The 22,554-nt window shown below is 41.2% G+C and overlaps 1 protein-coding gene across 1 annotated transcript in view; it reads right to left on the bottom strand.

Moving 5' to 3' along the window:
* LOC140728532 (sodium-driven chloride bicarbonate exchanger-like) overlaps window positions 1-22,554 on the bottom strand; it is a 275,952-nt gene that overhangs the window by 26,296 nt on the left and 227,102 nt on the right. Inside the window, 4 exon segments of the mRNA XM_073047392.1 lie at window positions 1,073-1,234; window positions 5,145-5,250; window positions 16,913-17,158; window positions 20,385-20,518. Coding sequence (XP_072903493.1) covers window positions 1,073-1,234; window positions 5,145-5,250; window positions 16,913-17,158; window positions 20,385-20,518 — 648 coding nt within the window.

Below are 22,554 nucleotides of genomic sequence, written 5' to 3'. Positions count from 1 at the left end.
AATTATAAAACTGAATTGTAACACTATATTTTAATAAAGCATACAAATATAAATTTCAGAAGCTTCCGTTCATATCTCAGTCAAGAGTGGAACACATTGTGTTGGAAATAAACAGGATTGGGAATTTTTTGCTGCTCAGCAACAAAAGCTTACATTTCGCTTGTCAAGATTCTCAAGGTCCTAGTGCAAAAAGCAACACAAAATTTAAAAGTTATTTTGCACCATTCATTATCACATCAATGTTAATATAATCACTTTAATTGTTCCATTTTCAGGTTTTATTTATTTTCAAATGACTGCAGTTCTTCTCATATGCACTGGATGGCAATGCTTTCTGTGCTACTCAATGTCTGGAAAACTTATTAGATATATTAGTTTCACTAAGTCCTCACGCTTTTTCTCACACGGTATAAAGGTGATGTGCAGGTGTATGAGATGTCCAAGGAGGGGTGAAGTGGCTTGTTGTCCATTCTAGGGCAACTCACTCACCTTTGGTCCCTAGTGACACTCAGCTCTCACCTGTATCTCCGAGTAGCTGTCAACGTGCGACAGCGGCCACACCCTAGTATACCACTTTGACAGGTGGGCTAAACCAGGTGAGGGTAGCTGGCAGGCTTCATACCCCGGTGAGATAGGGGCATGCCTGTACTTGCATGCGAAGCCAGCTCCAGTGGACTGGGTGGATGTGATTTACAGTGAGATCCAACAGCCAGGAAGGCGGTACTGCAATGCTCCACGGAGAGCAAAAGGCGTGACAAGGCATAGAAGACGTCATGGTCATCCACTGCAGCTAAGGAAGACAGACCCCAGTGTGTGGTGCTTGTTCATACCACTACACCCAGACTCCTGAGGTCAAGAAAGTAGAGTTACTCCAGTACAATGGCTTTTCCACTTTAAAAACTCTCCCGCACAGGTTTCTTGTCATCATCGGACATGAAGGACAATCACCATTATACTGATGATGAATAGCTGATAGGTCTTAAGCTTCTATAAAACTAGCGTGTTAAGTAGAATTTTCACAAAGACTTCACACTTTATATCATAACCCAACTGTAAAAATAAAACCATGTACCTTGGTAGGAAAATACCGGCTGGTCTTAAATTGCTTCAGAAAGTGTGACAAGGTACACGTAGAAAAGAACAGTATTATCGACCAGAACAGGACATCAGGAACATATGGACCATGATGACCACAAGCTGTTCCAAAAAATGTTCCATGAAATTGTATACATTCCTAAAATAAATAATTATGAGAGTCATGATCTCACAGATTAAAATGAAACAGAGGCTTGCAAACATAATTGTTATGGCAGTCATGTTAGTAAATGTGCAATACCACAAAAAAAACCTCGACAAAACGATTTTGTTTCCTGAATACTTTTGAAACTATCTTGTGGATTTTGGGCTGCTGATCATGAAAATCACCATGAAATATCCCTTCAAGCACTTTTTGTTTTGAAATTGCCTATATTTGCTATTTCAATTAATAATTTAATCAGAACAACTAACACCAAGATTAAGGGAGGCATTTTTGTCGGTCCACAAATCAAGCAGGTCATCAGTAACAGGGAATTCAAAGAACTTCTAGTGGGGCCAGAGAAAATTGTATGGAAGGCATTCAAGGATGTTGAAAATTTTTCTTGGCAACTACAGAGCACCAAACAATGTGCAGCTGGTTGACACCACTGAAATAAGATAACTTTATTCTTATCATCAAATCTTCCAGCAATAAAAGCCATCGTACTGTTTGTCTTTTTAAATGCCTGCTGCACCTACATGTTAGATTTCAATCATCTCTGCACAAAAAGCCCAGTTTTCCAGTTACCCACCATTTTGGTTCTTCTACCAGAAGTGGACAATCTCATGTTTCCACAATGTATTCCATTTGCCCATTTGCTCACTCTGTCCATATCTTTATGAAGCTGTTTTTTGTTTTTTTTGCATTCGGTTTACTACTCACCATCCCAACAAGTTTCATGTCAACAGTAAACCTGGAAATGTTACATTTCTTCCCCTCAGCCATATCACTAATTGTAGAAAGTTGAGGCCTAAGCACCTATCCCTGCAATTCTCTACTAGTCACAGCTTGTAAATTTGAAAAGACCTGCTCATTTCTGTTTGCTGTGTTCTGTTAACCTAATTTCAATCATAGAAAACACAGAAAAACATAGAAAATAGGTGCAGGAGTAGGCCATTCCTCATCTCGGTCAATATTCTAGGTGCGGTCTCACCAATGCCTTGTACAACTGCAGTAGAACCTCCCTGCTCCTGTACTCAAATCCTTTTGCTATGAATGCCAACATACCATTTGCCTTTTTCACCACTTGCTGTACCTGCATGCCCACCTTCAATGACTGGTGTACAATGACACCCAGGTCTCGTTGCATCTCCCCTTTTCCTAATCGGCCACCGTTCAGATAATAATCTGTTTTCCTGTTCTTGCAACCAAAGTGGATAACCTCACATTTATCCACATTAAATTGCAACTGTCATGAATTTGCCCACTCACCTAACCTATCCAAGTCACCCTGCATCCTCTTAGCATCCTCCTCACAGCTAACACCGCTGCCCAGCTTTGTGTCATCCGCAAACTTGGACGTGCTGCATTTAATTTCCTCGTCGAAATCATTATATATATTGTAAACAACAGGGGTCCCAGCACTGAGCCTTGCGGTACCCCACTAGTCGCTGCCTGCCATTCTGAAAAGGTCCCGTTTACTCCCACTCTTTGCTTCCTGTCTGTCAACCAATTCTCTATCCACATCAATACCATACCCCCAATACCGTGTGCTTTAAGTTTGCACACTAATCCCTGTGTGGGACCTTGTCAAAAGCCTTTTGAAAATCTAAATATACCACATCCACTGGCTCTCCCCTATCCACTCTACTAGTAACATCTTCAAAAAATTCTATAAGATTCGTCAGACATGATTTTCCTTTCACAAATCCATGCTGACTTCGTCCGATGATTTCACCTCTTTCCAAATGTGCTGTTATCACATCTTTGATAACTGACTCTAGCATTTTCCCCACCACCAATGTCAGACTAACCGGTCTATAATTCCCCGGTTTCTCTCTCCCTCCTTTTTTAAAAAGTGGGGTTACATTAGCCACCCTCCAATCCTCAGGAACTAATCCAGAATCTAAGGAATTTTGAAAAATTATCACTAATGCATCCACTATTTCTTGGGCTACTTCCTTAAGCACTCTGGGATGCAGACCATCTGGCCCTGGGGATTTATCTGCCTTTAATCCCTTCAATTTACCTAACACCACTTCCCTACTAACATGTATTTCCCTCAGTCCCTCCATCTCACTAGACCCTCGGTCCCTTACTATTTCCGGAAGATTATTTATGTCCTGTCCTCCTTAGTGAAGACAGAACCAAAGTAGTTATTCGATTGGTCTGCCATGTCTTTGTTCCCTATGATCAATTCACCTGTTTCTGACTGTAAAGGACGTACATTTGTCTTGACCAATCTTTTTCTTTTCACGTTATCTATAAAAGCTTTTACAGTCAGTTTTTATGTTCCCTGCCAGCTTTCTCTCATAATCTTTTTTCCCTTTCCTAATTAAGCCCTTTGTCCTCCTCTGCTGGTCTCTGAATTTCTCCCAGTCCTCAGTTGTGCCACTTTTTTTTGCTAATTTATATGTTTCTTCTTTGGACTTGATACTATCCCTAACTTCCCTTATCAGCCACGGGTGCACTACCTTCCCTGGTTTATTCTTTTGCCAAACTGGGATGAACAACTGTTGTAGTTCATCCATGCGATCTTTAAATGCTTGCCATTGCATATCCACCATCAACCCTTTAAGTATCATTTGCCAGTCTATCTTAGCTAATTCATGTCTCATACCTTCAAAGTTACCCTCCTTTAAGTTCAGAACCTTTGTTTCTGAATTAACTATGTCACTCTCCATCTTAATGAAGAATTCCACCGTATTATGGTCACTCTTACCCAAGGGGCCTCACACGACAAGATTGCTAACTAACCCTTCCTCATTGCTCAATACCCAATCTAGAATGGCCTGCTCTCTAGTTGGTTCCTCAACATGTTGGTTCAGAAAACCATCCCGCATACATTCCAAGAAATCCTCTTCCTCAGCACCCTTACCAATTTGGTTCACCCAATCGATATGCAGATTGAAGTCACCCATTATAACTACTGTTCCTTTATTGCACGCATTTCTAATTTCCTGTTTAATGCCATCCCCAACCTCACTACTACTGTTAGGTGGCCTGTACACAACTCCCACCAGCGTTTTCTGCCCCTTAGTCAATCAATACAGTACATAATCCACAATTCCATTTGTACTAAATTTAACCATTAACCTCCTGTGTGGGACCTTCTTGAAAATGTTCTGAACATCCAAGTACACCACTTCCACTGCTGTTCCTTCATCTGCACTACTAGAAACCACCCTCGAGGTGTTTCAACAAATTAGTCAAACATTATTTTTCTTTCATGAATCCATACTGATTCTTAACAGATGTTAAATTCCAATTTAACAAACGGAAGGGGCTGACATCAGTTCTAAGCAATCTAAAAATTGGACTTGATAAATTTAGTGAGGGAGCAAAGATCCACAGGAGAATGCATGTGGAATGAGTTAACAGCATGCCTCCTTTATACTGTTAAACAAAAACAAGTACAAAATAGTACAGTTCATGTTCCCAGCTTTCTTCTCACTATTTCTGTTTAACTGCATTGTTTAACATCCAAGTACACCAACATAACAACACTGTCACTAACTGGGTGAAGAATTCCCTTAGCAAATCATAGTCATCGGGAACAGTAATTTATTTATCAGTATTATTGTAGAAAATGCAGATGGTTCGAAGTAACTCAAAGGAAACGTTAAAGATGATATTTAGAGAGTTGGACAAAACCAACTTTGTGAGTCAAGGAAGGTGAAGAGGGAATGGGATGGAATTCTTTTAGGTGAAAAGCATCTCTAAAATCATTCATTTACTAAACATCAAAATCTTGGGACAATATGGGGACAAATGTGTATCATTTCTCTGTTCATAAAAACACATTTTGCAACCACCTTAATATTAAATTCTCTCTGTCATGAAAGAGTGCTCTCACCCAGCAAACATCCCATTAAACATACAGTAGGTAGTTTCAATTCAAACTTACCGACAGAGTCAGATTTCCCCACGGAATTTCCTTTGCTGTGATATTGTTGTTATTCCAGTATTCTAAAGTTTTATTGCTGGGATTTTGTGGTTCCAAACAAATGCAACTGTTTAAAATAAGCGTATTTTTATTTGAGCAAAATTATTATAAATGATATAATGCACAAAAATGTTATAAAACTAACAGGGCTGTCTATTTTCTGAACAATGTCCTTAAGTGATCCAACCTTAAAATAGAAGACTCCTAATAACTTAAGATCATTAATTCCTTCTAGATTTCCACTAATTGATGCAAACATAACCCATAACTATATTTCAGTAAGAGGATCATTTAAAAGTATGTACTGACGAGTATTGCAAGGAATCTTGATTCACATTTATAACCACAATTTGCCAGTTTTATTTTGCTGATACAAGCAATCCTTTAATCAATTAATTCAGGGGTTCCCAACCTTTTTTATGCCATAGACCAATACCATTAACCGAGGGGTCTGTGGACCTCAGGTTGGGAATCCCTGGTTTGATTTGAATCAAGTGCGGAATTTGTCAAGGTGGAATTTTTATTTAACAGGTAGTCATGATGGACATCTAACAATCTGTAATGTTAGTTCTCCATGAATTCTGCCTGTGTATGTAATAAGTCAACAGAAGAAAAAAGATGTGAAATGAGCTCTAAACTCTTACTTTAACTGAACCCATTGTCTATGCAGCGCACCCTTTGCAATAGAATCAACCAACATTCTAATGGCATGCTTGAAAGGGAAACTGGAAATCTTTGTGCCAAGATGAGTCCGCCCTCAGGGAGGAGGAGCAACACCTTATATTATGTCTGGGTACCCTCCAATCTGTTGGCATGAACAAATTTCTGCCCCCTCTTCCTCTATTCCCCACTCTGACCTTTCACTTCTTCTCACCTGCCTCTTACTTATCCCTAGGTCCCCTCTTTCCCTCTCTCCTATCAGATTCTTCCTTCCCCAGCCCTTGACTTTTCCTGTCCACCTGGCTTCACCTATCACCTTCCAGCCAGCCTCTTTCCCCTCCCTTCCACCTTTCCATTCTGGCATCTTTCCTTTTCCTGAGGAAGGACCTTGGACTGAAACATCGACTGTTTACTCTTTTCCATTGATGTTGCCTGACCTGCTGAGTTCCTCCAGCATTTTGTGTGTTGCTTTGGAAATCCTTATGTTCATTCATGAACTAAATTATACTGATTCAATGTACATCCAGTAGCGATGGTTCACAAATCCATTAATAGCAATACATGAAATTGAGACAGGCGTTCCCAACCTAGGGACAATGAAGCCCTTGGTTAATGGTAAGGGTCCATGGCATTAAACAAGTTGGACTCTCCTGAGTTATATAGAGAAAAAGAGACAAACTGTTTGCAGCAAAGTCCAGGTCAGGAAAAACTTACTGTAAATGCAATTCACGGTAGAGTGGTAGGTATCTGGATGAAATTCCATGGACAAAATGAGTCAATGTGATAAGTAAATGAGAAGGAAAATCAAAAACATTTCCTGGCTGCTTCTTTTGTTAATAAGTAAATGGATTGTGCCATGGTATGTTATAAGAGTGGCCCATGATCTTAATTTACCATACAGTCTTAGTCCTAAATGTCATAAAGAGCATGCTGAAGACGACTGCAGATGTTGAAATCTGGAGCTACAAAGTGTGCTTGAAGAACTCAGTGGGTCAAATAGCATCTGTGGGAGGAAAGAATTTTGAGGGTGTCACGGTAGCGTAGTGGTTAGCACAGATTGGGGTGTTCTGGAGCTCAGAGTTAAATTCCAGCGGCTGTCCTGTAAGGCGTCTCTGTACGTCCTTCCTGTGGAATGAGTGGATTTTCTCCGTGTGCTCCGGTTTCCCCCCAGCTGAAAGACCTACAGGGAAGGTGAATTGGTCATTGTAAATTGTCCCTTGAGTAGGTTTGGGTTGATTCAGTTTGTCGGGGGTTGCTGGGCGGTGTGGCTCAAAGAGCCAGAAGGGTTTTTTCCGCACTGTATCACTCAATAAATAAATAAAAATCGTCAATGTTTCAAGTCAAAACCCTGTATCAGGACTGATACATGCCCTGCTGCAGGGTTTCAGCCCAAAAGGTCAACAAGTCCTTTCTTCCCACAGATGTTGCTTGACCCACTGAGCTCTTCCAGCAGATAGTTTGATGCCAAAGATAGGTTTCCTCTGGAGGTGAAGCAGACTGTAGTTATAGGGGTAAGGAAGCTTGGGCAGGAGTAAGTGACGTGACATGTAAGTAGCACTTGTACTCCATTCTCACATGTTAGTTTCCACATCAGCCTCAAGAAGAAGCAGAAAGCAAGTTATTTGACACCACTTTTTTATTATGCATTGCGTAAATCAAAAAAGAACACGCAAATTGGAAAAGCTCTAGCAACACTGTGCAGATGCCTACACCGATGGATTAATGATGCCACTAATTCTTGGAATAATTTCAGATCCACACTTCCCTCAGTTTCTCCTAGAGGCTTCAATCTGAAAATCCAAAGGGAGAGTAGGATGTTAAACACTTAGAGGTCTGCCCGAAAATAAAAGCATGACCCCACAAGCCCAGAAATGCCCGTTCTAACTGCATGAACCTACCTTCTGCAGATGGACCACAAAAAGCATCCTGACCAACACCATCTGTATCCTCATCATCAAAGGTCTGTATGGCAGCTGGATTTTGTATATGAACTGATGTTATATGGAAAGACCAGATCAAATCCCAACCTACTATGGAACAACTATCACATGAGCATAAATTAGGCCACTAGTGTAGCCGGCTGTTGATCCTACCAAAAACTTTAAATGTTTCTGAATATCTCTGGCATCTAAGAACAATCAAAAGCTAATAGAATAAAATACAACACTTTAAATATTAAAACATATAATAAAAATATAATGAAAATTAAAAATGTTTAAATTCAATTCATTCAAAAAATGGGAGTTTTAATGTAAATTAAAACACTTTAATACATTTTCTTACATCACCATGTCACCCCATTTAAATGAAAATTAATACTGTCAATCTGACACAGTATGCTGGAGGAACTAAGCTGGCCTGACATTGTCTATGGAAAAGAGAAAGCAGTTGACATCTCACCCCAAAACATCGACTGTTCACTCTTCCACATATGGTAGATGCCACCTGGCCTGCTGAGTTCCTCTAGTATTTTCTGCATTCTGTTTTGGTTTTCCAGCATCTGCAGATTTTCAATCTACTGTCAATCTGATGCAACTTTCTAGGTCAGGTGTATCCACTATCACAAATACTGGAGAAATGTCTCAAAATTGTACTCGATGGGTTTCAGTTTCTGAATACAGCGGTAAAGAGCTGGAAATGTCCAGCCAGCATGTTCTGGCATAGGCATTACTGCAAATGTGGGATTATTACACAGAGAAATGCCACAGAAGTCTGTGGATATTACTCTATTAACCTGGCATATACCTTAACCATCCTGTCACCTAGTCATACAGTAACATCTGTGGCCAAGTGAGCACCAGCATACTACAATTAATGGATAGCCCTGGAAAAACAGTATGGCAATCCCTAGGCATGAGTAAGCCTCATTCATTACCACTGCTGCACTGGCTCATCACGTTCACACCATCTTGTTATAGCATTTAGGCAACGTGGTCAATGCCCAGCAAGTGAGAGATTATTCTAAAAGTGGCTGCAGCTGATTAAAGCAAGTCTGCACAACAAAGGCAGTGCCATTTCAAAGGAAAATGAACCAAGTTAGCTGCAATCAATGGAATTGAATTTGACATGAATAACTAGAGCTAATAGGGAAGTCGTGTTTCACCAGTGTTGTTAATATACACTTGCACAATGGTTCAATACCTTAATGCACACACAATGTTTATGTGGTTGGGTTTCAAGGTCAAAAGCTTCCCTATTTTGTAAGGTTATGGCTTATATTTCAAACATGCCCTGGAGTGGGGTGGGGTTCAGGTCACTCTTTTCTACCAGCACACCGCTTGTTCCTTCTAGTTTCATTTTCTCTGCAGGGCTGTTTCCCAACACAAAGAATCTACCAATGGCAGAGGACCCACATGCAGAGCCAGAAAAACAAGAATTTAAGTGGTCAAAGTTATGGCAAAAAATACATTGTCAGAGGATAGGGTGAATTGTTCAAAACCAATATTTAAAACAAATGGGCATAATTGGGTGCCTGTTTATGACCTCAGGGCACTTCAGGAGACAGCATAGAAAACAGTGATTAGGAAAGAGAAATTGGAAAGAAATCAGTTGAAGTTGATATTGGAAAAGCTAAATTAGTTAATACACGCCAAACTCCATAGTGAAATCTAAAAAAGCATGATCAGGATAAACATGAGAAATAGGATGTGGTAAGTATAAATATTGGATGGTAGAGTGGAGATGCGACTCTGCCAAAGGAGGTGTAAGGCACTCCTTCCCTCCATTAGCCTGCAGGTCACCCTTGGGCAAGGTGTAGCACCTGCTTTGACCCCTGATCAAGGTCACGTGAAGCCATACGAGCAGCTGGTGCATATCAGAAGTCAAAGTGATGTGACCACTGACACCAGGCAGACAATCTCTGAAGAGTATTAATAATAGCTGGGGTCAGCCATTTTGTAAAGACACTGCCCAGAAGAGGGCAATGGCAAACCACTTCTGTAGAAAAATATGCCAAGAATAATCATAGCCATGGAAAAATTATGATCGCCCACATCATACGACACAGCACATAATGAATGAACGAAGTATAAATATGCCACTTCACTCATTTTCCTGACAGCATAAAATTCTGGGGATGCAGTAGGGAAACAAAATAGACAGAGAGGGGATGCTTTTATGGATTTTAGTAGCAATGAAAGAATTCTTATGCTGCCATGATTTGAAGTCCTGAGGATATAGCAATAAAAAATGCTCCTGATATGTCAAATCACTTGCAACATTTGGAACAAATGGATATCAAATATGAGCAATAGTGTAGATCTGACAAGTCAGTCTAATGCCTCTTCTACTACCGCAATGAGGCTACACTCAGGTTAGAGGGGCAACACCATATATTCTGTTTGGGTAGCCTCCGACCTGATGGCATGAACACAGATTTCTCAAACTTCCAGTAATTGCCCACCCCCTTCACCATTCCCCATTCCCATTTTCACGGCCTTCTGTCCTCTCCTACCAGGCTCCCTCTTCTCCAGCACTTTATCAGTAATCAACTTCCCGGCTCTTTACTTCACCCCTCCCCCTCTCCCAGTTTCACCTACACCGACCACCTTGTACTTCTCCCTCGCTTTCTGACTCTGACACCTCATCTTTTTTTCTCCAGTGCTGATGAAGGGTCTTGGCTCAAAACATCGACTGTTTACTCTTTTCCACAGACACCGCCTGTCCTGCTGAGTTCCTCCAGCATTTTGTGTGTGTCACTTGGATTTCCAGCATCTGCAGATTTTCTTTTTTTTTGTGATTCAGGTACTAAATATGATGTACTTTTGTCAGTTAAATATTAAAGAAAGAGTAACTCTTGGTACTTTTGTCCTATATCTGCCTCTTTATAAACTGAAGAGATGTTCACTCATTTCACAGAATTAACTATCCACAGGTGAAACAGAGCAGTGCGGCTTTAATTATACATGATGCTTGGGAGAACACTTCCATCAGTGAGTACAATCCCACCATCCTACTTACCTTTGTCTTGTTTTAATTTTGCTTTGGCCCTGGGCTGTGCTGCTGGAAAAACTTAGAACATAAAACATGGCAGCATAGTCCACAGAGTTAAGCTGACCTTTTAATCAATCAAACCCTTCCCTCTACACTGCCATACATCCATTTACCTATCTGAGCTTAAATGTCTCTAATGTATCTGCCTCTACCACTATCACTGCAAGGGTGTACCACACACCTACCACTCTGAAGAAAATCTTGCCTCTGACATCCCCCTTATACTTTCCTCTTTAAACTGATGCCCCCTCTCATAGTAGGTGCTTTCACTTGGGGGTGGGGGGGGGGTGCATATGATCCACTCACATCTTGTGTCAGTGCTCACTTCATCCAGTGTTCGCCATGTATCAGGTTAAAAGTCTCTGCAGGACACCAAGACTTCATGTAGCCTACTCCTTTTCTTTCTTTAACATATGGTACTTTTATTTCTAGGGCTTCATTTACCAGCTTTTTGACCACTCCACCGTCATCTCTATATCCTACGACAAATTCCTGACTTTATTGTCACAGATTGCCTTGCTCCCTAATTTAGCTGAAATGTGGTCATCCATTTTGATTAACCTCCACTTCTTATCTTTTATAGAATCCAATTAAGCTGTATCAGATGGCTAAAGGGGGAGCTTTTAATTATTCAAATTGACTTAATTTTAGATATCACTAATTACTAACAAAATGATATTAAGTGATGAAAGTTCTGGAAATGAGGAATTAGGAATTACATCTATTCACCATATGGCAAATGAATTAAATTTTCAATATTAATTTATCATTGGCAAGGCTATCAGCATTGCTATTCCTAATTGTCCTTGAGAAGTTTGTAGTGGATTAATTGCAGTCTCAGAAAGTTGTTGAGCATAGAGTCCTATTACTTACACTCATCATTAATCAAGGACAGAGCTCAGCAGGCCAGGCGGCATGTGTTGTAATAAATAAACAGCTGACGTTTTGGAGAGGGGAGGGGCAAAAGGCTGTGAAGCTGATAGGTGAAAGAGATAAATGGCTGGAGAAGGGGTAATCTGATAGGAGAGGGTAGAAGACCATGGAAGAAAGGGAAGGGGGAAGAACACCAGAGGGAGTGGATGGGCAAGTAAGGAGACGAGGTGAGAGAGGGAAATGGCAATGGGAACTGTGAAGGGGGGAAAGAGGGGAGTAATTATCAGAAGTCTGAGAAATTGATGTTCATGCCATCGGTTTGGAAGCTACCCAGGCAGAATATAAGTTGTTGCTCCTCCAACCTGAGTGTGGCCTCATCTAAGCAGTAGAGGAGGCCATGGACTGACCTGTTGGAATGGGAAAGGGAAATAGAATTGACCTAGGTTGCCACTGGGAGATCCCGCTTTTTCTGGCAGACAGAGCATAGATGCTTTTGGCAATCTACATTGGGCCTCACCGATATACAGGAGGCCACAGCAAGAGCAGCGGATAGGGAAGATGACCTCAACAGATTCACAGGTGAAGAGCCGCCTCACCTGAAAGGACTGTTCGGAGCCCTGAATGGTAGTGAGGGAAGGAATGTTGAGGGTGGTGGATGGAGTGCTCTTTCAAAAGGCTGCCTTGTCTTCGAAGGTATCAACCTTCTAGAGGCTTGTTAGAACCGTTCATTCAGGCAAATGGAAAATATTCTACCACATTTCTGACACACACTGAAAATGGTGAAAATGCCCCGTGGTGTCTGTAGCTGAAATCCAGCCCTAGATGCTTGTTTACTGTGTTTCTGTTTAATTGTCACCCATGCTCCACCAACCGCCCCACAATGTTGAAGGAAGGGGAATCCAGCAACGGTGAAGCTGTTGGAAGCGAAGGGGAGGTGGTTCGACTCTGTTTTGAGAGATAGTCAAAGCCCAGTACAAATGTTCAATCCATGCCTGAATGGTGCTCAAAGCATGCTTCATATAATGACTATAGTAAAAATAATAGTAATAATTATAATAATAATAAGTACTTTATTGATCCCAAGTAGGAAATTATTTTCTTACATTTAAAAACACACTTAGCAATAATAAATATAATAATAATATTAACTAAGAAAGTACAGAATAATTATATACACAGTAATAATTTACCAATGTGCAATAATGTATGAAACAATAAAACGGAGACTGTTGTACTATGATGTGTGTCCTCCAGTCACACAGAGATAAACTGTTGTAAATGCTTATTGCATTTGGGAGGAAAGATTTTCTGTAACAATCCTTGTGACAGTGGAGCTGAGTGAGTCTGTCTGAAAGGGTGAGGAGGATGTGCTAGATTGTCCATAATGGATAACCGTTTTTTTAGGAACCTCCTCTCCACCACTAACCCAGAAGAGTCCAGATTGTAGTCAAGGACGGATCCAGCCTTTCTGATGAGTTTATTTAGTCTTTTTCATCACCAGTGCTGATGCTGCTCCCCCAGCATAAACCTGCAAAGAAGACCATGCTCGCTACAACAGACTGGTAAATGATCTCCAACATCCTGCTGCACACATTGAAAGATCTCAGCTTCCTTAGAAAATAGAGTCTGCTCATCCCCTTCTTGCAAACAGTCCTGGTGTTGGTTTTCCAGTCAAGTTTGTGGTCGAGGTGAACACCCAAATATTTGTACTCCTCCACCACAACAACATCTTCTCCCAGAATGTATACAGGACTCATCACAGTCCTCTTCAATCACCATCTTCCTGGTTTTGGCCACATTCAGGAGCAGGTGATTCCTCCAGCACCACTCCACAAAGTTGACCACCAGTCCTCCGTACTCCAATTCCTGCCCATCTCTGATACAGCCAACCACCGCAGAATCGAGAACTTCTGCAAGTGGCAAGACCCAGAGTTGTACTGAAAGTCTGAGATGTACAGTGTGAACAGAAACGGAGACAGGATAGTCCCTTCTGGCGCTCCAGTGAGAACTACCCAGCTATACAAACTGGGGTCAATCTATCAGGTAATCAATAATCTGGGAGACAGTATTTGTCTACGCCCATCCTTTGCAGCTTCTTGCTCAGAAGAAGTGGCTGGATTGTATTGAAGGCACAAGAGAAATCAAAAAAGTGATTCTCACAATGCCACCAGCATCATCCCGGTGGGAGTGAGCTCTCTGCAACAGGTAGAAGATGGGATCATCCACTCCCAAGTGAGGTTGGTAGGCAAAACTCTAGAGGGTCCAATGAAGATCTTATCTAGGTATGGAATCCTTTATTTTGCAGAAAAAGTGAACGGAATTGAATGTTGCACGTTCATCAGTGAACATCCCCACTTCTGAAGGACAGGTGATTAATGAAGCAGCTGAAAACGCACAGACACTGTCTTTAGAAATCTTTCAGTGATATCCTGGGGCTGAAATGAGTGATCTCCACAACCACAAACATTTTCCTTCATGTGATATATGAATTATAGTATTTTCCCTCTTACACATATTGGCTTTAATTTTACAGGGTTACCATGATGCCACATTTAGACAAATGCTTTCCTGTTATCGACAGTCTTCTCTGACTTCTCCTGTGAAACTGTGACCTTTGGTCGCTGGATGTATCAAAGCATGATGAATTCTCAGTAGTCTGGATAAAATCCAAACTAGGCATCAGCAAGTTGGTTACTGCTAAATAATTGCCATGATGGCATTGCAGACAACAGCCTCCATCATATTGTTAATGATAGACAGGTGTCTCATTGGGTGGTAATCATAACTTCTGCAGTGTTGGGTGTATCAGTGTTATCATTTTGGGTGACCTGTCCTGGGCACAGCACTTACGAGAGTATATTGACTGGCTGCATCACAGCTTGGTATTGAAACACCAATGCCCTTGAACATAAAATTGGACATTAAATAGTGGATATGGCACAGTCCATTACAGGTAAATCCCTCCCCACCACTGAGCATGGAGCATCATCATGGAAAAGCAGCATTTTCAACATCTCATTGCTACACTCGGAAGTTCCCACTTGCTTCAAAAGGGCAACAATCACAGCAGTGCCCAAGAAGAGCAGGGTGAGCTGCTTTAATAACCATCACCCGGCAGCACTCATGTCGATGATGATAAAGCACTTTACGAAGCTGGTCATGGCGAGAATTAACTCCTGTCTCAGCATGGACCTGGACTCACTACAGTTTGCCTATTGCCACAACAGCTCTACTGTGGATGCAAGCTCTTCTCGTGGCTTTGAGATCACCCGGACAATACTAATTCTTATGTAAGCATGTTGTTTATTGACTATAGCTCAGCGTTTAACGCTATCATTCCTACAGTTCTGATTGAAAATCTCCAAAATCTGGGCCTCTATACCACCCTCTGCAATTGGATCCTTAATTTCCTCACCGGAAGACCACAATCTTTGCGGATTGGAAATCCTTGCTGACAATCAACACCGGCCCACCTCAGATGTGTGCTTAGCCCACTGCTCCACTCTCTCTACACCCACGACTGTGTGGCTAGTCACAGCTCAAATACCATCGATATATTTGCTGATGTAACAACCTTGCACTCAACTTTAGTAAGACCAAAAAAATGGAATTCAAAAGAGCAAGACAAGGGAACGTACACCAATTCTCATAGAGGAATCAGAAGTTGAAAGGGTGAGCAGTTTCAAGTTCCTGGGTGTCGATATTGCTGAGGCTCTATGCTGGGTCCAACATACCGATGCAGCTACAAAGAAGGCAGGACAGTGGCTATATTTCATTGGGAGTTTGAGGAGATTTGGTATGTCACCAAAGCTTCTCACAAATTTCTACAGATGTACCATTCTAAATGGCCACATCACTGTCTGGTATGTGGGGGTGGAGTGGGGGGAGGTTCAGAAAGTTGTGAAGTCAGTCAGCTCCATCACGGGCCTCCACAGTATCCAGGACATCTTCAAGGAGTGATGCCTCAAAAAGGCGACATCCATCATTAAGGACCCCCATCAGCCAGGACATGCCTGTTCTTATTGCTACCATCAGAAGCCTGAAAGCACACACTCAATGAGTCAGGAACAGTTCCTTCCCGTCTGCCAGCAGATTTCTGAATGGACATCGAACCAATGAACACTATCTTATCACTTTATTTGCACTACTTATTTAATTTAGCTACTTAATATATACTTGATGTAATACAGTTTATTTTCTATATTATTATGTATTCCATTCCACTGCTGCCACAAAAAAAAACAAATTTCACAACATAAGTCAGTGATGTTAACCCTGTTTCTGATCCCATCATCAGGGATCCACTGCCCAGGACGTGCTCTCTTCTCATTGCTGCCATTAGGAAGAAGGTACAGGAGCCTCAGGACCACACCACCAGGTTCAGGAATAGTTATTCTCCCTCAGCCATCAGGCTCTTGAACCAAAGTGGATAACATCACTTGTCCCACCACAACATTCAAGGACGCTTCATCTCACATTCTCAATATTGATTGCTTATTTATTTATTATTATTTCTTTATTTTTGTGTTTGCTCAGTGTATTGTCTTTTGCACACTGATCGAACACCCACATTGATGCAGCCTTTCTTTGATTCTATTATGGTTATTATTCTATTATGGATTTATTGAAGTGGCCTATAAGAAAAAGAAGATCAGGGTTGTATATGATGACATACATATACATTGGTAATAAATTGACTTTGAACTTTGACATCAGAGTACCAGCCATTTCCCTGTCACTCACATGCCTTCACTGAGGATGTAGATGTTCATGGAGCTCAAGAACATGAACTTTAGTAAAGACTTTGTCAAGGTCCCATAAGGGAGGTTAGTCAAGAAGGTTCAGTCATATGGAGTACAAGATGAAGTAGTAAATCGGATTAGATATTGGTTTAATAGGAGAAGCCAGAGAGTGGTGGTATATGGCGGCCTCTCTGACCGGACACAGGACAATTTATAACGACCAATTAACCAACTAACCAGTACGTCTTTGGATTGTGGGAGGAAATCGGAGCACCTGCGGAAAATCAATGCACTCCATGGAGAAAACATACAAACTCCTTACAGAATGGTGACGGAATTGAACTACGAACTCCGGAATGCTCCGAGATGTAATAGTGTCACACAAACCACTACCATGGGTGCTCTGGCAAAGATATATCTAGCACGATACTTTAAGTTTTGGAACAATGACTAAGTACTTACAAATAATGTGTCAGCTGTTCCAGGCGATTGTGCATGTTGATGGGGTATGTCTCACCAAGGTGATACAGCTTCTCTAAAGCCTCATAGATGAATATAATGCAAATAAGGGAAGCAAATGCTTCCTCGGTGAACCGGGTGATGTAGCATACCAATGAACTTGCATCCGTAGCAACAAGAAGCAGACAGAGAATAGCTGTCCAAAGTCCAATACACGTTCTCAAAGAAAGATAGGATAAGCCATAGTCTCTGTTGTAAAGGGAATAAAAAATAGATAAACATATGACACAACAGAAGGATATACTGCAAAATCTACATGCAATTTAACAAATCTTAATGCTCTATGATATTCCTATCATTGTTAACTTTAAAACATTCAATGGGATTTGTGCTGGGGCCTCTGTTGTTTGTGGTGTATATAAATGATCTGGATGAATATGTAGACGGATTGGTAAATTTGCAGATGATACCAAGGTTGGTGGAGTTGTGGATAGTACAGAGGAGTGGCAAAGAATACCACACGATGTAGATCAGCTGCAGATATAGGCAAAGATATGCAGATGGAGTTTAACCCAGATAAATGTGAGATGTTGCACCTTGGTAGGGCAAATGCCATGAGGCAGTACATTGTTAAGGGCAAGATCTTTAACAGTGTTACTGAGCAGAGAGATCGTGGGATCCAAGTTCACAGTTCCTTGAAAGTGGCTTTACGAGTCGATAAGGTGATTAAGAAAGCTTGCTTTTATTAGTCGAGGCTTTTGAGTCCAAAAGTCAAGAGGTTACGTTGCAACTTTATAAAACTCTGGTTAGGCCACATCCGGAGTATTGCGTACAGTTCCAGTCACCCCACTATAGGAAGAATGTTGAGGCTTTGGAGAGGGTGCAGAAGAGGTTTACCAGGATACCGCCTGGTTTAGAGGGCATCTGCTACCATGAGAGGCTGGAAAAGGTTGGCTTGTCTTCTCTGGAGTGCTGGAAGCTGAGGGGAGATCTGATAGAACTTTATAAGGTTATGAGAGCATACATAAACAGTAGAGATAGATACAGTAGCATAGAGTGGACAGGGAGTATCTGTTTCCCAGGGCTGAAATGTCTAATACCAGAGGACACGCACTGAAGATGAGAAGGGGATGTGAGGGGTAAGTTTTTTATTCAGAGAATCATGGATGCCCGGAATGCGCTGCCTGGTATGGTGGTAGAGGCAAATACATTGGAGACTTTTAATGGGTGTTTGGTTAGGTACATGGATGTAAGGAAGATGGTGGGTTATCGACATTGTGTAGGTAGGAGGGATTAGTGTCTGAATGTTTTTGATTTGCTTTTTAGCTGGTCAGCGCAATGTTGTGCGCCAAATGGCCTGTTCCTTTGCTACTCAATATTCTACGTGGGTGACGCTGGATTCTTCAATACATTCCTGAGATAATGAAGGGTAAAAATTTTAAATTATTTCTAAATATAGTATATTACCTGTTATATAAATAGAAAGCAGGCATAACCTTTAAATTATAAGTCATTCTGATACCTCTATTCAGACTCTGACAAACTCAGTTTTTCAATCAAATCAATAAATGATGACCAGTATTTAGAATTTCTGAAGTACTGTGCAGTAAGTTTTAATAATTTGAAAAAGTTTGTTAAAAATTATGAAAAATTTTGCTACTTAAATCATGCTCTTCTTGCATAATGATGAACAGCTTATTAAATTATTTACCGTCTTCGAAACTACATCTAATTTTGTCAAATAATGCTTTAAACCTGGTAAAGCAGTTGTCCAGTTATTTTTCAACTGCTTTAAATATTTGCAATAATGCTCAAAAAGCATTGGGTAGATGTTTAAAAAATGCAAGATAGTGAGGAGGCTCAACGTGTTTCTGATGCTACACTGAAGATTTTATTGATGCAGGTGCAAATTAGGAAAGTTATACCATTTCTACAAAGGATCAAAGGTTCCTACTGACTCATTGAGAACACAATGGCAGCTATTATGTCAGTGGAATCTGCAATTCTCCAAAGACTTGGATACTAAGCCAAAAAAACATCAATGACTTCCACACAGGGAAATTACTTTGATGTCACGTAAACTCAGAAAGCTGCCACCAAGGCTTGTTACAACAATGTTCACAACAAGTTGCAGGCAGTCAAAGGAGTCAAGCAATCCCTGCACTAACGGGATGATAGGAGCAGCAGAGCAGGGTATGGATGGCAACTCCACGGAACATTTTATTGATTGTGATACAGCGTGGAACAGCCCCTTCCAGCCCTTTGAGCCTCACTGCCCAGCAACCCCCAATTTAATCCTAGTTGAGCACAGCACAATTTACAATGACCAATTAACCTACCAATCAGTATGCCTTTGGACAGTGGAAGGAAACCCATGCGGTCACGGGGAGAACGTACAAAATCATTCCAGGCAGCGGCAGCAATTGAGCCAGGCCACCTGTACTGTAAAGTGTGATGCTGACCACTACGCTACTGTGCTGTCCTCATGTACCGTTTCTCCTGTTGATTAAAATAGATACAAGGCCATGGGCATGTTCTCCTTTCCATTATCTTCCACAGTTATCAATTGTTCTTGGCCATGGATTAATGCTCTGCTACAATTATTAGATATACAAATCGAGAGCATCAGTGCCACTGTATCCCTTTATATGTATAGAGTGAATTTCAGTTAATTGGGCCATCAGGACAGAGACTTATTTGGGGCAACTCTTAAAGAACAAAACCAAACTGAGAAAATAGTGATTTTTGGCACTGAGAGATGACAATTAATAAACAGTAAAAACAATTCAGAACTGTTTTGATCACTGCAGTTTCAGGCTTGGAGATGCCAGAAATGGCTGGGAGTGAAAATTAAACAATTTTACTACTTCAACAAGTAAGGAACTGTGAAGAATTTGAAGGTATGAACAATCATCTTGAATGTTGCAATGAAAAAGAAGATTTGGAGGGTGAAATTGTCAGAAGCATTGGATGAAGGCAGCCCGTTATCTGCACTTGGTGCCTGCATTGATTATGCATATTGACAGTCAATCAAAAGTACACATCAGCGTACACAGAATGAATTCGGGGTAACAATTAGGAACTAATACATAGTTTTATAGTATTGTAGTAGTATATGTAGTATTCTAATTTATTCTGCAATTCATTAAAATACATAATTTTTTACTCAGTTAAATGTTAGTTTGGCTTTCTTATATATTTTTAACTATTTCCATGAAACTTCAGATAATTGGACAGCCACTTATTTGGACCAAAATGTACTGGTCACAGTATGCTGCAATTAACCAGAACCCACTGTATATTCTGCTTAAAACATTTATTCTACTACACAGTGCATTTTCTGCAACAATCAATAAAGGGGAGGTTTCACACATTACACTAGCTTGTTCAAGACCAGTAAATTTTATTCCCCACCACCCCCAAGACAACTTTTTAATCCATGCAGAAAACTGAAAGTCGTAATTAGGATACTTACTTGCAGAATTTAAACAGTATTTTCTCAAACACCAAGACTGGCCCTGTACTCCCCAAGATTGTCAGTGGCTGCCCGGCAAATAGCGAATATGCTATGCCTGTCATAGACGCTCCAAAGAGAGATTCAATTGCACTCTGGAAACAAAAGAGTAATTTTGATATAATTTACTGTTGATGTATAATTTTCTGATAAATGTAAAGTAGATTAATACTTATCCCTTATTAGATAAGAAGGCATTATCCTGTGCACACCAATTTGCCAATTTTTCAGTAAATACTGTTCTATTTTGAATAGCTTTAGGACCAAAAGTTATTTGTACATATGAGATGATTCATATATATCTGATATACTACAAAACGATTCACACCTGAATATGGTTTTTGAATCTATAAAGTTGTCTGACTTGTTGGATGTCCAGTGCTCCCGATGCCGCCTCCTCTGCACTGGTGAGAGCCGTCGTAAATTGGAAGACTGTTTTGCCGAGCACCTCTGCTCCACCCGCCGCAAGCGGGACTTCCTGGTGACCAACCATTTTAAATCCGATTCCCGTTCATGTTTTAACATGTCAGTCCATGGCTTCCTCTTGTGCCCAAATGACTCCACCATCAGGGTGGAGGAGGAGCACCTCATATTCTGTCTGGCTAGCCTCCAACCTGATGGTATGAATATTCATTTCTCTTTCCAGTAAACAAAATACCCCCCCACCTTCTTCCATTCCCAACTACGACCATTTACCTCTTCTCACCTGCCTATAACTTCACCTGGGTCCCCTCCTCCTTCCTTTTCTCCTATGGTCCATTCTCCTCTCCAATCAGATTCCTTCTCCTCCAGCCCTTGAACTTCCCACCCTCCTGGCTTCACCTATTACTTTCCAGCTATCCTCCTTTCCCTCCCCCCACTATTCTGAAATCTTCTCCCTGCCCTCTCAGTCCTGAAGAAGGCTCAGTCCAAAACATCAACTGCTTTTGATGACCATAGACGGTACCTGACCTGCTGAGTTCCTCCATCATTTTGTGTCTGTTGCTTTGCATCTGCAGACGTTCTCGTGTTTATGGCTAATTATATTTTTGATTACCATAAGAGGTAAGAGCAGAATTAGGCCATCTGGCCCATCAAGTCTGCTCCATCATTTCATCATGGCTGATCCGTTTCCGTTAATTTTTTTTAGGTCAATAGCAATTTTATCACCACCGTACAAAATTATTTCATATCCCTATGAAATTAACATGAAATGTAAACTTCATATTGTATTACTTTTTCTGATGCTGTTTTATTCAGTGCTAAAATGTAAATGCAGAATTTAGTGAGTGATTTTTGAAAATCCTTTGAGTGGGAAATTTTTACCGATGTACCCTGGAGAGCATTCTAACTGATTGTATCTCCGTCTGGTTTGGGGGTGGGAGGCTACAGCACAGGATCGAAGTAAGCTGCAGGAAGATGTAAGCTCAGTCAGCTCCATCAAGGGCACTGGACTCCCCAGCATCCAGGATATCTTCAAGGAGCAATGCCTCAAAAAGGCAGCATCCATCATTAAGGACCCCCATCACCTAGGACATGCTCTCTTCACCTCTTATTGCTGCCGTCAGAAAGGAGATACAGGAGCCTGAAGTCACACACTCAACGATTCAGGAACAGCTTCTTCCCCTCTGCCATCAGATTTCTAACTGGACATTGAACCCATGGGGGGAGAGAGAGGGAGAGAGGGAGAGAGGGAGAGAGGGAGAGAGGGAGAGAGGGAGAGAGGGAGAGAGGGAGAGAGGGAGAGAGGGAGAGAGGGAGAGAGGGAGAGGGAGAGGGAGGGAGAGGGAGAGGGAGAGGGAGAGGGAGAGGGAGAGGGAGAGGGGGAGGGGGAGAGGGAGAGGGAGAGAGGGAGAGGGAGGGAGAGGGGGAGAGAGAGAGAGAGAGAGAGAGAGAGAGGGGGGGAGAGAGAGAGAGAGAGTGTGTGTTGTGTGTGTGTGCGTGTGTGTGTAGCTAGATCTTACTGATGTAATTTACTGTTTTTATTATTATGTATTGCAAAGTACTGCTGCTGCATAACAAATTGTATGATGTGTGCTGGGTAGTTGGCAAATTTACTGAATATATGAAGATACTTGGGAAAGCAAATTGTGAGGAGGATGCAGAGTTTTGCAGATGGACAGAAAAAATAATGAATGAATGGGCAAGAACG

The sequence above is a fragment of the Hemitrygon akajei genome, chromosome 5, assembly GCF_048418815.1.
Source record: "Hemitrygon akajei chromosome 5, sHemAka1.3, whole genome shotgun sequence".
NCBI lineage: Eukaryota > Metazoa > Chordata > Chondrichthyes > Myliobatiformes > Dasyatidae > Hemitrygon > Hemitrygon akajei.
This window is presented reverse-complemented; position numbering and strand designations above follow the sequence as displayed.